Below are 17,083 nucleotides of genomic sequence, written 5' to 3' on the forward strand. Positions count from 1 at the left end.
TGGAATAGGTGTGGGTGTGGCCAAGCCAGGTGGGGGTGTGACCAAGTCAGTAGCTTGTTAAGCTTGAAAATGTGAATTGGAAAGGTACCACTTATAGTTGGATGACCGTGACTGGGGAAACATATCAACGATAAACACAGAATTGAAAATGACTATAAACCCAGCAATGTTTCACTAGAAGGATGAAAAAATCTGAGGCAGAAGTATTCCAGCCTAATATTCTTGAATATGTGTTTGTAGGCCAAGTGCCTTGAACAAGCCTGATGGGAGTTTCTGGAATTTAACGTGGGGGTTAAGGTCTTAGTGTTTTCTGCACCAGCCCAAGAGTGATCATTCCTCCTTCTCTTTTGTAAACTAACGAAAGCTATACAAATCCCTTATGTAGACAAAGCCTTTAGCAGATCTGGCAAATGATACCTATTTTTTAAAAAGAGCACTTGGCAAAGTAACTTCTACTTTGTACACATCTGTTTTACATCTGTTAGAATCTAAATTTTTTAGAGAAGGGGCAATTTTATCCAAGCTCAAAATAGGCATTAATAAATACTATTCTAAATCACTACCATCGTTGGCAAATGGTTTCATTTAATTAATAAAACAGACTTTGAGATTAACCTCTGGTGAGGTCTTCGAGATATTTTAAGAATATTTTACAATGTCTTTTCTCCCTAGTTATTCTTAATATTTGCGATTTTGGATAATTGAAAGTCATTCCAACATATGGCCCATGTAGAGTCTGAATTTTTAAGAAATGAATCATGCTTCTGCTTTTTGGAATGATTATTGATGTTTATAGTATATGTCCAGTCCCTCTCTCTCTCTCTCTTTTTTTTTACTCCATGGTTGATTTACAAATTTTGTCTGGGACAGTGCTCCTGCCTAACTTTGGTTGCTCCATACTGTGTTTATCATTTTGCCAATGTTTTCCAGTAGCACACGACCAGTGAACATTTTGAACTTGCATTTTCAAAGAATATGCAGCCAGATAACAAATAGGAGGTGCTATATTGCTAGAGAGATCTTACCATGTTCATTTCAATGTCCATTTTTTTTTCTGTGCTTTTCCTCCTTGAAAATATTTTATATTTCTTTGTCATAGAAGACCAGCTGCCTGAGACTATTTGTAAAGTCTCCTGCAATGTAGGATGCTTTATCAATAATGGTAAATATGGTGTTAAAAATTAGTAAATCCACAAATAACATGCAACATACTCGTCTGATGCTAAGTCTCCATGGATACCACGGAAGCATCTTCAATTCCAGGGATGTCCCAGGGAGAGCAGATTACCTCTGGGATCTGCAAGCCCTGGGATCTGGCAAAAGCAGTGAGGGTCCTTGAGAACTTTATCTTTGCTGGTTCTGTTTCTGAACCTACTAGGCTGCCTTCAATTTTCCTCCATTCTCTCTAAGGAAAATAAAACTCATGGAGAGAGACCAGGAGGTGTGAACAGAGTGAGAGCTGGTTGAGATTTCTGAGACTCCTTGAACATTCTCCCTCAAAAAGTTGACTGTAATTCCAGTATGGGGGCAAATACATTTTTCCTTTTTATGGCTGCAATTTTAGAGACGGGGTGTTTCTAGGAGGAAGGATACACATGTAAGCACCGAGAGAACCCTGGAGGTAGAAGATGGACAGATGATGAGCACAGACATGCATCACCATAAAAGCAAGTCCCATCAAACTGTCTTGGAGGATAAAAACTCTAAGAAATGAGCTATATACATTATGAGGATTAAGCCATGATTCTATATATCCCATAACTGCCACTGTCATCAAGACAGAAAAATAAAAGCAAAGAAAGACAGTTCCTACCATTATTACCTCTTTCCAAGTGCTGTGTGTGTGTGTGTGTGTGTGCTGTCGCTCAGTCGTGTCTGACTCTTGGCAACCCCATGGACTGTAGCCTGCCAGGCTCCTTGGTCCATGGGATTTTCCAGGCAAGAATACTGGAGTGGGGTGCCATCGCCTTCTCCGTCCAAGCGTTAAGTTCCTCAAATATATTTTCAACACTATATCTTTGGTAGAAATTAATGCTGTGCAACCACTACCAACTAATTAGCACAATTTTGCAGGTCTGAGCTGCCAAGAACCTAAAGGAACTATAAGATGTAACGTTGTTGCCTTATCCTTTTCTATTTAGCAGTTAATTTGATGACACTAAAGACCTCTTTTCTCAGCAAAATTACATATTTGAGAAAAATCAACTGCAATTCTTTCCAAACTCATCTTTTGCTCTGTTGGATCAAGGACTTGCTTTAGTATCTCAGATTGTTACAGGCTGCTTCTCTACAGAAAACAATTCCTTTTACCCTAGGTGATTCTGGAGTTACTGGTTCTGCTCACAATGTAATTGAATGCCTGCATCAGCACATAGGTTATACATCAGGTGTGCAGTGTTTCATGAGCAAAGGAGCAATTATAACAATAAAAAGACAGTGTCCTCTGCCCCATATAGCAATGTTGGCTGCCAGGATTAAGCCTCCATCAAGATCATAATCAAGGCAGGCTGAATAAAAATGTACTTGTATTTTCCATGGAGTTTCCTTTGGCATTGGGATCAGTATCACAGGGACCAGTGATGGTCTTCATCACAGGCATGGATAGATGGGGAGGGGGGTGTCTATGAAGAAGGATCCACCCAAGGACCAATCACACAAAACCACACTATTGTGGTCCGTCGGAAAATTTACAAAGCTGAGTCAACAAAGAAGGAGGTAACCTTAGTTGGGTTGAAGAGAATGTTCTAACTCCAGTGCCCCTGAATGCAATTACTATGGGAATAGATACAGACCACATTTAAATGGGCCTTAAGGATAAGATGGGCTTCCCTGATGGCTCAGCAGGTAAAGAATATGCCTGCAATGCAGGAGATGCAGAAGACCTGAGTTCGATCCTTGGGTTGGTAAGATACCCTGAGAAGGCAACCTACTCCAGCCACTGTTGCCGGGAAAATCCCTGGACAGAGGCGTGCAGCAGGCTGCTGTTCGTACGGTCGAAAACAGTCGGACCCAACTTAGCGACCGAGCAGCACACAAGGATAACGCTATGAATGTGAGTCATCCAGGTTCTGTCCTCCTTGGGCGCGCATTCTGGGGTAGAGGCATACATTTCCAAACTCTGGTTTTAGAAAGAATCACATGGGAAGTTTGGTAAGAATGACCGTTCTCAGCTCATCCATGGAAATTGTGATTTAGCAGATCTGGAGCGGAAGCTGGGGTCTGCACTGTAATTATAGCCTAGGCAGGTATTCAGACCACACTTGAGAAGCTCCAGTGTGAGACGAGACCCTGGGGTGTGGAGAAGGACAAGAGCTCTCATGCCAGCCTTCCACCTACTCGACGTAGGACTTCTGGTGAGGTTCCCAACTGCTCTCCACTTCAGTATCTTGTATGTAAAGGAGTGACAGCAATTGTGAAGGTTAACTAAAATATGTAAAAACGTTCTCTACAAGATCCTTGGCACATAGTATATGCTTAATAATGTCTGAGTTCCTTCTACCTCTTCTCTGAGAGATAATACGAACATGTTTTTTTTGCTTTTTAACTTTGTATTGGCTTCCCTGGTGGCTCAGATGGTAAGAATCTGCCTGCAATGCAGGAGACAGGGGTTCGATCCCCGGGGTTGGGAAGATCCCCTGGAGAAGGGAAAGGCTACCCAGTTCAGTATTCTGGCCTGGAGAATCCTCATGGATAGAGGAACCTGGAGGACTACAGTCCACGGGGTTGCAAAGAGTCGGACACGACTGAGCGACTAAACACATATTGTATGGGGTACAGCCGACTAACCATGCTGTGATAGCTTCAGGTGGACAGCAAAGGGACTCAGCCATACATATACACGTATCCATTCTCCCCAAACTTCCCTCCCATCCAGGCTGCCACATAACATCAAGCAGAGTTCCATGTGCTATGCAGTAGGCTCTTGCAGAGAACACATTTTGAACACCCTTAATGCACCAAGTGCTTTTCTAACGCATTTTCATTACACTTAATCCCATGAGGTAGATGTTTTTCTTACTCTATTTTACAGGTGAGAAACAAAGATGCAGAAAAGTTAAGCAATTAACCCCCAGTTGCCCAATCAGCAGGTGACAGGGCCAGCCTTGACTTAGCTCTACTGCTGAGAACTTAAATTATCTGCAGAGGTGTCAACTAGGGATGGGAAATGTTAAAACCTCTCCATGCTGTCTCATAAAGGCCCACCCTCTGCTTCCCAGAAGCTTTGCCATCTGGCCATGTCCCCGATGCCTCACCAGCTGAAGGTGACACGCTCAGTGTGGACACAAGCACATACAGCTGTGATCTGGCTGTAAAGTCTATCATAGGGCACAGGTGCTGGGAATCACTGTACCTTAAACTAGGAACTGTCTTACTTGTAGGGCTGTCTTTCCTTTGTTCAGATATTGGAGCCTTTAGATCTATTTATGGTCTTTCCTGATGGCTTAGATGGTAAAGAATCTGCCTGCAATGCAGGTGGCCTGGGTTTGATCCGTGGGTCAGGAAGATCCCCTGGAGAAGGGAATGGCAACCCACTCTAGTATTCTTGCCTGGAGAATCCCATGGACAGAGGAGCCTGGGGGGCTACAGTCCATGGGATTGCAAAGAGTTGGGACATGACTGAGTGACTAACACACAGATCTATTAAAGAAACAAAATCCTAATATAAATTTGGAGAGCTGTTCCCTTTCTAACTAGCTAAACTGGAAGCACAGTTTCACTCCTAGGAGGAGCAAACTGACAGGCATGACCAGAAACCCCAATTACCCCTACTGAGATGTAGTTAGCTACTGGGACGCAAAGTTGTTGATCTTCGGTTGTATTTATGTCCACCTGTATGCCATCTAAACACAGAGACTACGGGTGTGTGTAAACACTGTTTGAGGCACTCCAAAAACTACATATAATATGCAGTTATGAACGTGTGTATACACATGTGATTGTGTGTATAAATAGGTGTTGCTGTGTTCCTGCTATACACATGTGCCTACACGTGAATGCTTCTACATATAACATGTATGCGCCCACACATGTGAGGGCTTATTTATCCTCCTGCATAGATTTTCTTCATCTCCATGACAGGGAAGACATGCCTTTGAATCCATTGTGTTTCTGCTTGGTTTGACTTCCAGATCCATTTTTCTAATTGACAACTTATTTAAATAACAGTTGAGGTATTATGCTGGCATTATTTTTTCTGAAAAAATTCATTCTACTGTTCTCGTTGCACAGCAGGAGTTTAATGCAGCCAATACTTTCTGGTGCTGACAGCTCTGATTAAGGCAGAAATATTTAGATAAATAAGAATGATTGGTTTGACAAAGAAGAAATTCAATGGCACTTGAGTACAAATCTAGTAATCGCTCCTCCCTGCTGGGAACATTAGTTAGCAGTGAGTTTTAACTGTGTAATGGTTGCTTAAGTGACATACACAGTGGCTCTGCATGATTTTACCAGTAGGTATTACTTTAAGGAGACCCAATAGGACAATTCAAAATACTGACTGTCCCTGAGACATCAGTGCATATGGAGGAAGTATTCTGACCCTGAGACAATCCCTACATTTGGGGTTCAGAGGCGTGGTGAACTGCAGAGCACACGCCCTGTCTTGGGGCTGCTGCAACTCAGATCCAGCCAGTTGCCACCATCAGGGAATGAGACCCAGGATTGCTGTTGCTTCCAACATTTTCAGGTTGCCAATTCAGATCGGTACGGAAAGCTTTGCTGTATTTAAATGTTGGCTACTCACTGAACATAGGGCTTCTCAGGAGGCATAAGTGGTAAAGAACCCACCTGCCAACACAGGAGACATAAGAGATGTGCATAGATCCCTGGGTAGGGAAGATCCCCTGGAGGAGGGCATGGCTACCACGCCCGTATTCTTGCCTGGAGAATCCCATGGATGGAGAAGCCTGGTGGGTTACAGTCCATGGGGGTCGCAAAGACCCCCATGAACTGATCATGTTCAGTGAATGCGACTTAGCATGCATGCACTCACTGAACATGATCAGAAATTCTCAGGGCTAAGTCCAGCCCATCTGCAGGCAGGAGGAGTCAGATGGGACTTTGCTTTGCTCCCTCTGCCTAGAACATCTGGGAACCTCTAGAGATCTATTTCCTCATGGTTTGGGATGATGAGCGAACAGCCGGTGATCAGTGGTGGTGGTGGTGTGTGAAGTGCGCATGCATGCATGCCTGTGTGAGCACATGTGTATACCTGTGTGTATATGTCTGTGTGCATGGAACCTGGCTTGATTCTCACCCTGGTGCCCCAGTGTGTGCGCCACCGGAAACCTCTGGAGGAAGAAGGAAGGACAGTTCCCCACCGACCTGGCATCCTAACTTATCCACACCTAATTGATCACCAGCTGTGTCTTGGATAGAGCTGGAGAAAAGAGTTTGGCTCAATCCCTTAACCACAATATATTTTCTTTTCTTCAGAAGTTTCTCAGCAAGTTTTTCCCCCAAAGGGAGGAAGTGCAGTAAGGACCACCCCTGCTGAAGCCAATGAGTTCAAGATACTTCTATATTTTAACAGATCTCCTACTGGACTTTCTCGGTGATGGTGTGGGGCCCAAGTGCTGACAACTTGGAGGCTTATATCAATGGGTACATCCAAATTTTTTGCTCTGAGTCATTCCCTGAGATTTCACTTACAAATGCACAAAGGGCATTGTGTATGTGCGTGTGCTCAGTTGTGTCCGACTTTGGCCCCATGGACTGTAGCCCGCCAGGCTCCTCTGCCCAGGGAATTTTCCAGCAAGAATACTGGAGCGGGTTGCCATTTCCTCCTCCAAAGGATCTTCCCGACCAAGAGATGGAACCTGCGTCTCCTGCGTTGGCAGGTGGATTCTTTACCACTAGTGCCACCTGGGAAGCCCCAAAAGAACATCAAGACTTGGCAAATCTAAAATTTCTAGTTTATCTTTTATTTAAGGCATTGGAATGATTTAGATCTGTTCTATAAAATATGTGACTTAAGAAAATAAAATAAACCAGTATAATTTAAAAAAATAAAACTACTGGTTTATCTACAGATCATTCCTCTGTCAGTCTGTATGCTCAAAACACTGTCTAAGATTAGTGGGAGGGCTGCTGTCTGTTGAACATAACCAAACACAAAGTCATACGTAGAAAGACATAATTATGACTTTCTAGGAATGACACTAATGGGTTGTTGATTGATAGATGGGCTGCCTAGTGATGTTGCTGATAACCTGAGAGGTTTCTCTGTAAATGGTATTATAAGGACAGTCATTATTTTATATGAGATCATGGTAATAAAGATTGCTGTTTATAATTCAGTAGTCCTCAAGTGATCAATTAATGGAAACGATAAATAACTAAAAGAGAGCATGCAGTTCTGGCTCAGGAAGTAAAGTAATTCTGTTAACTGAAGAAGAACAAGGTGATTTTTTTTCCATCTTCACAGGCAACCTAGAGCTATTGGGCCTTGGAATCTATCTGAGAAAGGTGGTTTACAGATATTGGTATCAGGACATTTCTATTGTGTTAATAGGTACCTGCGATGTGTCTGTCCAACGTGTGTCCTCGTGGGGAGGTGATGTGGAGGGTGGGGGGCAGAGGTAATGTTTGTGATTGATTGAGTGCCAGGCACTGAGTCAGCAGCTGTCTATACACTGATTCATTTCATGCTCACAACATACTTGCAGGGTGGATTTTATTTGAACAATTATTTTTTTGGCCAAGCCACTGTAGCAGGTGGGATCTTAGTTCCCTGACCAGGGATCAAACCTGCACCCCCTGCATTGAGAAGTGAAGTCTTAACCACTGGACTTCTAGGAAATTCCCTGGTCAGTTTTAAAGATGAGGAAATTGAGGCCCGGGGAGGTTATTTGTTGACCATAGCTATTTAGTCAGAGGCCAGCCAGTGTTTGGGCCCAGAACTGCCCAGTGCCAAAGATAACTGATTTCTCCAAGTCTATATTACTCTGGGTAGGCTCGTCTCCACCCATCGTTGTTGTTGTTGTTCAGTCGCTAAGTCATATCCGACTCTTTGTGACCCCATGGACTGCACCACGCCAGGCTCTCCTGTCCTTCACTATCTCCTGGAGTTTGCTCAAACTCATGTCCATTGATTCTATGATGCTGTTTAACCATCTCTTCCTCTGTTGCCCACTTCTCCTCCTGCCCTCAGTCTTTCCCAGCATCAGAGTCTTTCCTAAACATCAGCTCTTCACATCAGGTGGCCAAAGTATTGGAGCTTCAGTTTCAGCATCAGTCCTTCCAAAGAATATTCAGGGTTGATTTCCTTTAGGATTGACTGGTTTAATCTCCTTGCAATCACTCATCATGGGTTAATAGGAAGTAGGAAGAGGGGTGTTGATGGTGCAAAACAAAAATGAAGAGCATTTGAGCTACACTGGCCCCTGGGCTCTTGGTTTGAATGACATTCTCAGGGCATTTGCAGAAAGGGAGGCACAGTCAGGCAGGAGAGTCTTTGCCATCACATTTTCTTTTGCCACATTTTCTGCCACTTTGTCTCTCTCCACTGCTTTCAATCCCTTGTTTCTGCTGTGTAGTCCCATATCAATAATGATTAATAGTAAGTCATTAACCCATTTCTACAAGGCATTAATCTCCCTCCTTCCTTGTGATGGGGGACTAGTTTAGCATCTGTGCTCCTGTCACAGGGGTCTAGGGTCCCAGTGTCATCCTAGAGGAACAGGCTATAGGCAGAATCATTTGCTGGTGTCTTGGTCCAGTTTTGAATGTCCTTGGAAGACCACATACCTATTCTTTTCAAACACCAATATGTGTTGCAACATAGACTCTTCCAGTTCAAACTACTGCTATCGTTGCTTTCCTTTAACATTCAACACATCCATTCATTTATCTACTAATGTTATTGAGTCTGTGTGCGTGCTTAGTCCCTTCAGTCATGTCCAACTTTTTGCAACCCCACGGACTGTAGCCCACCAGGCTCCTCTGTCTATGGGACTTTCCCGGCAAGAATCCTGGAGTGGATTGCCATGCCCTCCTCCAGGGGATCTTCCTGACCCAGTGATTGAACCCACGTCTCTTGCATTTCCAGCATTGCAAGCAGATTCTTCACCACTGAGCCACTGGGGAAGCCTGTTATTGAATCTAACCGTAGCCATAACTTGTGCTGGGTTTCAGAACATGATGGTGTAAAGCCAGAGTCCAAGCTCTGCAACCTGCAAGTTCAGTGGGGCAACAGATGATTCCTGAAGAAATAATAACAGAGATAATGGTTTGAAAGGAGATATTCTAGAACGATCATTAGATTCTTCTCAGAGTAACAGAGAAGGCATCTCAGAGAATACAGCAGATTAGACGTGCCTGAAGGATATGCAAGACTTAGCACCTACAGGGAGGAGAGCTGGGGCAGCCAGTCTGGAACCACTTACATATGTTTCCCTATAAAGCTCACCAGCTGGGAGTGGCAAAAAAAATCATGGAGAGCTATGCAGAAGCCAAATGCTTAATGATTTGTTTAGATTAGCCAGCTTGAGATCTTAACCCAGAGGGGATAAACATGTCTTGAAGATTTCTATAGATGATTATTTAGGCAGTGCAGGAATGCAGACAGACTTGGAGGATGGTAAGACTAGAAACAGGGAGAGTGAAACGGCAGCCATGGCAAAAACCAAGGTTAGAGATGCTAAGGTCTCTAATTATAGCCATGAGGAAGAAAACGGGACATGGAGAGAGATCTAAAAGGCACAATGAACATGGTTGGTGATTATTTGACTATGGAAGGCAGTAGAGTGAGAGAAACAGAGATAATCCAAACTTTACTGGCTCGAACACTGGAGAATAATTTCACTGTAAAAACTGAAGTCACTAATTTGTAAAATAAACCTATACACTTAAATCTTGAAAAGATAACACACATGTAGCATACTAAAAGGAAATGCTCTTAAAAATTTGCTACCAAACATATTTTCTGAAGCCAAGGAGGCCAGCCAAGAAGCTGTGATTCTTCACTGTAGTAAAAAGACATTATCAGGGTGGAATGCTAACTCAAAACATGTGTTGAAAAAGTGGATGAATTCTTCAATGGCATGTCAACTGACCCTTTTTTTTCCTTAGTTTTATACTTAATTTTTAAATCAAATTAACTTTTTTCCAATTTTTATTTCATATCAAGAACATAGTTTAACAAGACAAATGTTATTTCATCTTTCAATTATTCTGTGAGAATTTTCACTCTGATATATGTTTTAAAATTATTTTTTAATTTTCAAGATCTCCTTCTCATTCTCAAAAAATTTCCTATCATCTGCTTCTTTTCCATAAATGTAATATTATCCCATATCTCTAGGATACAAATAATAGTTTTTAGAATTTTGTGATATGAATTATTTTGGTTTCCTTGGTGTTTATTTTCATTTGTTACATCTCTCTCTCTCAGATTTCATGACTTTTTGCAATTCTCGAGCCATCCTTGCCCTCCATTCATATTTGCAATGAGGCGCTACGATTAAGTGTGATGGGTGGGACACGCTGACTAGGGAAGGGACTTCAATAAGAGTCCGAGGCAATGACCAGGCAGCTCAGAATGGGAGACACAATCTGGGAGACATAAATGCTCTTTACACAGTATTTCACCTAATTTTCTTTTGAGCATCACTGCATACCACAGTCCTTCTGGGTATCTGGTGCCCTATACCCTGAGCTAGCTGCAAAACTCCTAGCTTCTCACTGGCTTCTCCCTTAGAGGACACTAAGAATTCAACCTTCCCCACTTCACTAAGTGAGTTTCCACTTATTTGTCTTCCAAAATTTGTTGTAATCTTTGCTCTAGCAGGTTTATACCTTTTATGAATGCTTTGGTGGGACTCTGGGGGGTAGCAGAGATAAACCTGTGGGCTCAGTCTGCCATGTACAGCCAGAAATCTTGAGCTGATTCTAGATGATTCATTTACCAAGAAGACCAGTGCTGATGCCTTGATTTAAAAATCATTCTCTGGGACTTCCTTGCTGGCTCAGTGGTAAAGAGTCCATCTGCCAATGCAGGAGACTCGAGTTTGATCCCGGATCTGTGAAGATCCCACAAGCCATGGAGCAGCTAAGCCTGTGTACCACAGCTGCTGAGCCTGTGCTCTAGAGCCTGGGAGCTGCAACTGCTGAGCCTCTGTGCCACAGCTACCGAAGCCTGCATGCCTAGAGCCATGCTCTGCAGCAAGAGAAGATGCTGCAGTGAGGAGTCTGCACATCCCAACTGGAGAGTAGTTCCCGCTAGCCACAATTTGAGAGAAAGCCTGCAAAGTAACGAAGACCCAACACAGCTACAAATAAACAAGCACAAGTTATATTAAAAATATTAGAAAAATGAAAATCATTCTCGGGACTTCCCTGGCCATCTAGTAGTTAACACTTCACCTTCCAATGAGAGGGTGTGGGTTCTATCCTTGATCAAGGAGCGAAGATCCCACAGGTCTCTTGGCCAAAGAGCGAAACATAAAAAACGGAAACAATATTGTAAAAATTCAGTGAAGATTTTAAAAAATGGTCCACATCAAAAAGCCTGCAAAAAAATAAATAAAAATCATTCTCCTGTGGGCATGCTTTGATTTAGTTTCTAACTCTATACTATCAACATGGAAAAAGTGAGCTTTCTTTATAGGGAACCACTTAAACCACGTGGTGGAATATTGGAAAAATAATTAGGCTGGGGCCAGAACTCGATTTAGCCCCTCTCCTTCTGTTTTTCTTCCTGGGATAGATGTTACTGTTTCTACTGTGCAGGAATGTTAGGAAGACAGAACAAGATATTTGGGTGAAGCACACTTTGAGATGGTAGGAAGAATGATCAGTCAGTGAATTTAAGGTATTTCTTGGACTGCCCTGGTGGTCCAGGGGCTGAGGACTCCGAGCTCCCAACGCAGGGGGCCCCGGTTTGATCCCTGGTCAGGGAACTAGACCCCACATGCTGCAACTAAGACCTACTGCAGTAAAATAAATAAATGTTTTTTGAAAAAAGCCTTTTCTTTCTGCCAGAAGAGAGCAAGTCTCAAATCCCTGGAAGATGATATTAAGATTTTTTATTCTTGCAGCTTTAAGGATGGATGGACATGAATTATTAACACTTTTCTGCATCATAATTTCAGAGGCACAAAGAAAGAGAGAAATTCACTTTTTAGTATTCAACTTGTTAAACAGTTCAACTAAATCCTTAATAAAGCATCTGGAGCTTAAATATTTTAGTGACATGTAAAACAGTTAAGTTATAAAATATTTAGATGGATTGGAGCTATTCTTAGATGATTGCTAGTTTCCTTTAAAATTATGGGACAGATACATGAATGGATTCATACATAGTATAGACTACCCTGGAAATGGAGTCCAGTGAGAGAGGTTTTCTTCCTTAATTTCAGCAACAATGACTCTTTGCCACTCCATGGACTGTCCATGGAATTTGCCAGCCCAGAATACTGGAGTGGGTAGCCTTTCCATTCTCCAGGGGATCTTCCCAATCCAGGGATCTAACCCAAGTCTCCTGCATTGCAGGTGGATTCTTTACCAGCTGAGCCACAAGGGAAGCCCAAGAATACTGGAGTGGGTAGCCTATCCCTTCTCCAGCAGATATTCCCGACCCAGGAATTGAATCAGGGTCTCCTGCATTACAGGTGGATTCTTTACCAACTGAGATATCAGGGAAGCCCCATGAATGGGATACTTGTGCCTTAATATCCTCATTTGTGAAGTGGAGATAATATCCATTCCAAATGAAGTCTTTTTTTTTTTTTAAATAATTCCATGTGAAAAGAAAATGAGACAACATATGTGGTATTTACTGTTAAAAAAAAAAGAAAGCACTATAAACATGCAAAAAAAAAATTCTATGTGTAGATGTGGGAGTAAATATCAAACTGTGTATTTGCATACATATGAATACATAAACAGACAAACACTGAAACCACTATCTATTGAAAAAAATAAAATGATTTTTTTCTAAATATTGCTTTCCCATTGTCTAGCATTACTATTAAAACAGAAATAAGACAGTTGCTCTGTATACTCTTTTGGTTTATATGACTTGCCATTTACTTGCTGATGTCATCCCGATAGCTGTTATTGCTAAAATCAACACTAAAGACTGTGTGTGTGTGTGTGTGCATACATGTGTGTGTTAATTGCTCAGTTCAGTTCAGTTCAGTCGCTCAGTTGTGTCCGACTCTTTGCGACCCCATGAATCGCAGCACGCCAGGCCTCCCTGTCCATCACCAACTCCCAGAGTTCACTCAGACTCACCTCCATCGAGTCAGTGATGCCATCCAGCCATTTCATCCTCTGTCGTCCCCTTCTCCTTCTGCCCCCAATCCCTCCCAGCATCAGAGTCTTTTCCAATGAGTCAACTCTTCGCATGAGGTGGCCAAAGTATTGGAGTTTCAGCTTCAGCATCATTCCTTCCAATGAACACCCAGGACTGATCTCCTTTAGAATGGACTGGTTGGATCTCCTTGCAGTCCAAGGGGCTCTCAAGAGTCTTCTCCAACACCACAGTTCAAAAGCATCAATTCTTCGGTGCTCAGCCTTCTTCACAGTCCAACTCTCACATCCATACATGACCACAGGAAAAACCATAGCCTTGACTAGACGGACCTTTGTTGGCAAAGTAATGTCTCTGCTTTTGAACGTGCTATCAGGTTGGTCATAACTTTTCTTCCAAGGAGTAAGCGTCTTTTAATTTCATGGATGGAGTCACCATCTGCAGTGATTTTGGAGCCCCCAAAATAAAGTCTGATACCGTTTCCCCATCTATTTCCCATGAACTGATGGGACCAGATGCCATGATCTTAGTTTTCTGAATGTTGAGCTTTAAGCCAACTTTTTCACTCTCCACTTTCACTTTCATCAAGAGGCTTTTTAGTTCCTCTTCACTTTCTGCCATAAGGGTGGTGTCATCTGCATATCTGAGGTTATTGATATTTCTCCCGGCAATCTTGATTCCGGCTTATGCTTCTTTCAGCCCAGCGTTTCTCATGATGGACTCTGCATATAAGTTAAATAAGCAGGGTGACAATATACAGCCTTGACGAACTCCTTTTCCTATTTGGAACCAGTCTATTGTTCCATGTCCAGTTCTAACTGTTGCTTCCTGACCTGCATACAGATTTCTCAAGAGGCAGGTCAGGTGGTCTGGTATTCCCATCTCTTTCAGAATTTGCCACATTTTATTGTGATCCACACAGTCAAAGGCTTTGGCATAGTCAATAAAGCAGAAATAGATGTTTTTCTGGATCTCTCTTCCTTTTTCCATGATCCAGTGGATGTTGGCAACTTGATCTCTGGTTCCTCTGCCTTTTCTAAAAGCAGCTCGAACATCTGGAAGTTCACGGTTGACGTATTGCTGAAACCTAGCTTGGAGAATTGCTCAGTCATGTCCAACTCTTTGAGACCCCATGAACTGTAGCCTGCCAGGCTCCTCTGTCCATGGAATTTTCGAGGCAAGTATACTGGAATGGGCACCCATTCCCTTCTGCAGGGAATTTCCTGACCCAGGGATGGAACCCGAGTCTCCTGCATTGCAGGCAGATTCTTTACTGTCTGAGCCACCAGGGAAGCCCATATATAATACTGGTTCAGACTTACTAGATTGATTTAATGACCCACAATTTGAAAAACAATTGATCTAGGCATATGATTTTGGAATCTATAAAATGGGGATGACACTCTCATAAGATTGTTATGATGGTCAAATAAGACATTCTATGTAGAGGACACAGAGCTTGTGTTCAATGAAAGGTAACAGTTAATAACTGTCTTTAAAAACAAAGAAAATGAACACTGTCTGAGTCTGGGCATAGCCAGCATCCCAGTGGCCCAGGTAAGTGCTGCTTGAGAGTCTTTTTTGAGCAGAAGGCTGTGACGGTCTGAGTACAGGGTTTACGGCACCAGGGGATCCTAAGAGGAATCCAGGTTAGAGTCATGTTGCTCTTCAGTCCCGGACACTCGTCTGTCTTCTCTCCCATTCATTTTACAGGAAGATATACAGAAAATGTGATCTATAAAAGACTGGGCAGAAACTGCCATCTCATAGCAACCCTCTAAAGTTTCAGAGGATGCTGCAGCGGGGAGAGCGCCGAGCACAGAGCTCCTTGCTAGGATGACTTGATGGGACTGGAAGGAGAGAGGGATCAGGAAGGGCTTGTAAGTAATGATGCAAAGTCTTGATTGAGCCTCTCCTGGCAAAACTTGGAGGGACATCAAGAGAGGGAGTCTAATGTTAATCATAGAATTATGGAACCGGTCTTAGGAGTCAACTGCTGGTAAACGTGCCTCATTCGACAACGGAGAAAACAAAAGCACAGAAAGGATAGGTGACTCACACGAGGTCACACAGCTAACTGGAGGCCACATCACACCTATGGCCCCACTTTTTTGTTTCTGACTAGTGGTGTTTCCATTATAATATCTGACTTCAAGTAGCTCCAGTGATGTTCTGACACTTTTTTTTTTTTTGGTCCTGAACCACTGAATTTCATTTCCAAAATATTTTGAGTTGTGGAACCCTGACTCTGAATTTTAAGAGCCAGTTCTTATGTCAGCTAAAGGACATTTTCAGCGCTTCCCTGCCTTCTTAATCTTTGAATGGTGGAACATCCCCCCTCTGCCACGTGCTTTAGAATTGAAAAGCAGAGAGAAACGTTATCTTACTTACACTTGATGCTGTTTCACCACTGAAAAGGGGCTTGACCTGCCAATTATGTTTCTTGCCATTGGATGCCACGTCCCTGCTGCAATCCATGCTCAGTGTGTCAATATCTGGTAGAATTCAGGTCTGCTCAACAGCTGTTTCCTAGCTCACTTTTGGAGTGTGTACCGAAAGGGAGACAGCACTGGGAGAAATTAATCAAACTGGAGATGGTGCTGCTGCTTAGTCGCTTCAGTCGTGTCCAACTCTGTGCGACCCCATGGACTATAGCCCGTGAGGCTCCTCTGTCCATGGAATTCTCCAGGCAAGAGTGCTGGAGTGAGTTTGCCATGCCCTCCTCCAGGGGATCTTCCCAACCCAGGGATCGAACCTGGGTCTCCTGCAGTGCAGAGAGATTCTTTACTGTCTGTGCCACCAGGGAAGCCTGGATATGGTGCTATCAATAACTCAGAATATCTGAGACACTCTCCAAGCAATGGAAGGATTTTGCCTGCTTGCTGGGCCATTTCATTTTAAGAGGGCAGTGTCTCCCAAGTCAATGGCGTGTATCATACCTAGGCTGAGTGCTCCCAGCAGCAATGTATCTGTGGTCTAAACTGATGAACTCTCTCACAGGAAGCTTGTACATCTCCAGATCCTCCACACACTCGTGGCCAAGGCACCAGACACAGGACAGAAAAGTCCTGGGAGTCTGGCCCCGAGTGGGCTTTCTTAGGTTGGCAAATGCTTTCAATTGCAGAGGAATGTTGTTATAAAAAAAATCTAGTGGCTTGTGGATTGTCTGGTTGTCATTTGGGAAACTGGATGAAAGCACATGCATATCACAAAGATCTCTGCTCTTCAGAACAGTTGCTCCTCTCTGGAAGCCTTGATTGAGCTGGTGAGCTGGAGGGCTCAGAAACAAGGCGGGGACAAGACTCCATGGACCTGGCACAATCTGAGCTATCGAGATGAGTGGGGAGAGCAGTATCACTGTCTGCAAATGCTTCATTTTGTATAGAAGTAATTCACCATGGCTGAGATATTTCCTGAAGGGCAGAGAATAGTGAGGTCTAAAATCTTACCCGGTTGGCTGATTCTGTTGTCTGCCACAATGGAAGAGGCTCACAAATCAAAGCAGTCATCTTTCCAGGGCTAATGGGAATCTTATGGGTACCAAGGGACATCATTCTCGTTGCTCATTCCAGCCGGCATATTTATCCACAGTCAAGGGGAGCTACTTTGACAGTTCAGGCCTATCTGATGCAAGTCAAAAAAGCAGAGGTGGCTATTCAGTCTTGTCCTTTCTAATCAAGGCTGGAATGCTTTCTCTAGAGGTGTTTATTTCTGGATGCACCAGCATATTTTGCAGTCACATTAAAACCTGGAGATTGCAGCTTTGCAAATGTAGCAAAATGTAGTTGCCCATTTGGAACAGAAATAGGATGTTCATGCCAAGCC

General features: G+C 43.1%; 1 protein-coding gene across 2 annotated transcripts in view; it reads right to left on the bottom strand.

The window, feature by feature from the left end:
* Positions 1–17,083, bottom strand: part of RNF150 (ring finger protein 150) — a 278,977-nt gene that overhangs the window by 25,354 nt on the left and 236,540 nt on the right. Inside the window, exon 7 of one of the 2 annotated variants that reach the window (XM_070386571.1) lies at positions 16,655–16,882. The exons of the other annotated variant lie outside the window; for it this stretch is intronic. Coding sequence (XP_070242672.1) covers positions 16,860–16,882 — 23 coding nt within the window. The 3' untranslated portion in view covers positions 16,655–16,859. Of the gene's footprint in view, positions 1–16,654; positions 16,883–17,083 lie in introns of those variants that run through there. 2 annotated transcript variants of the gene reach the window in all.

Source organism: Bos mutus, chromosome 17 (genome assembly GCF_027580195.1).
Source record: "Bos mutus isolate GX-2022 chromosome 17, NWIPB_WYAK_1.1, whole genome shotgun sequence".
NCBI classification, from domain to species: domain Eukaryota; kingdom Metazoa; phylum Chordata; class Mammalia; order Artiodactyla; family Bovidae; genus Bos; species Bos mutus.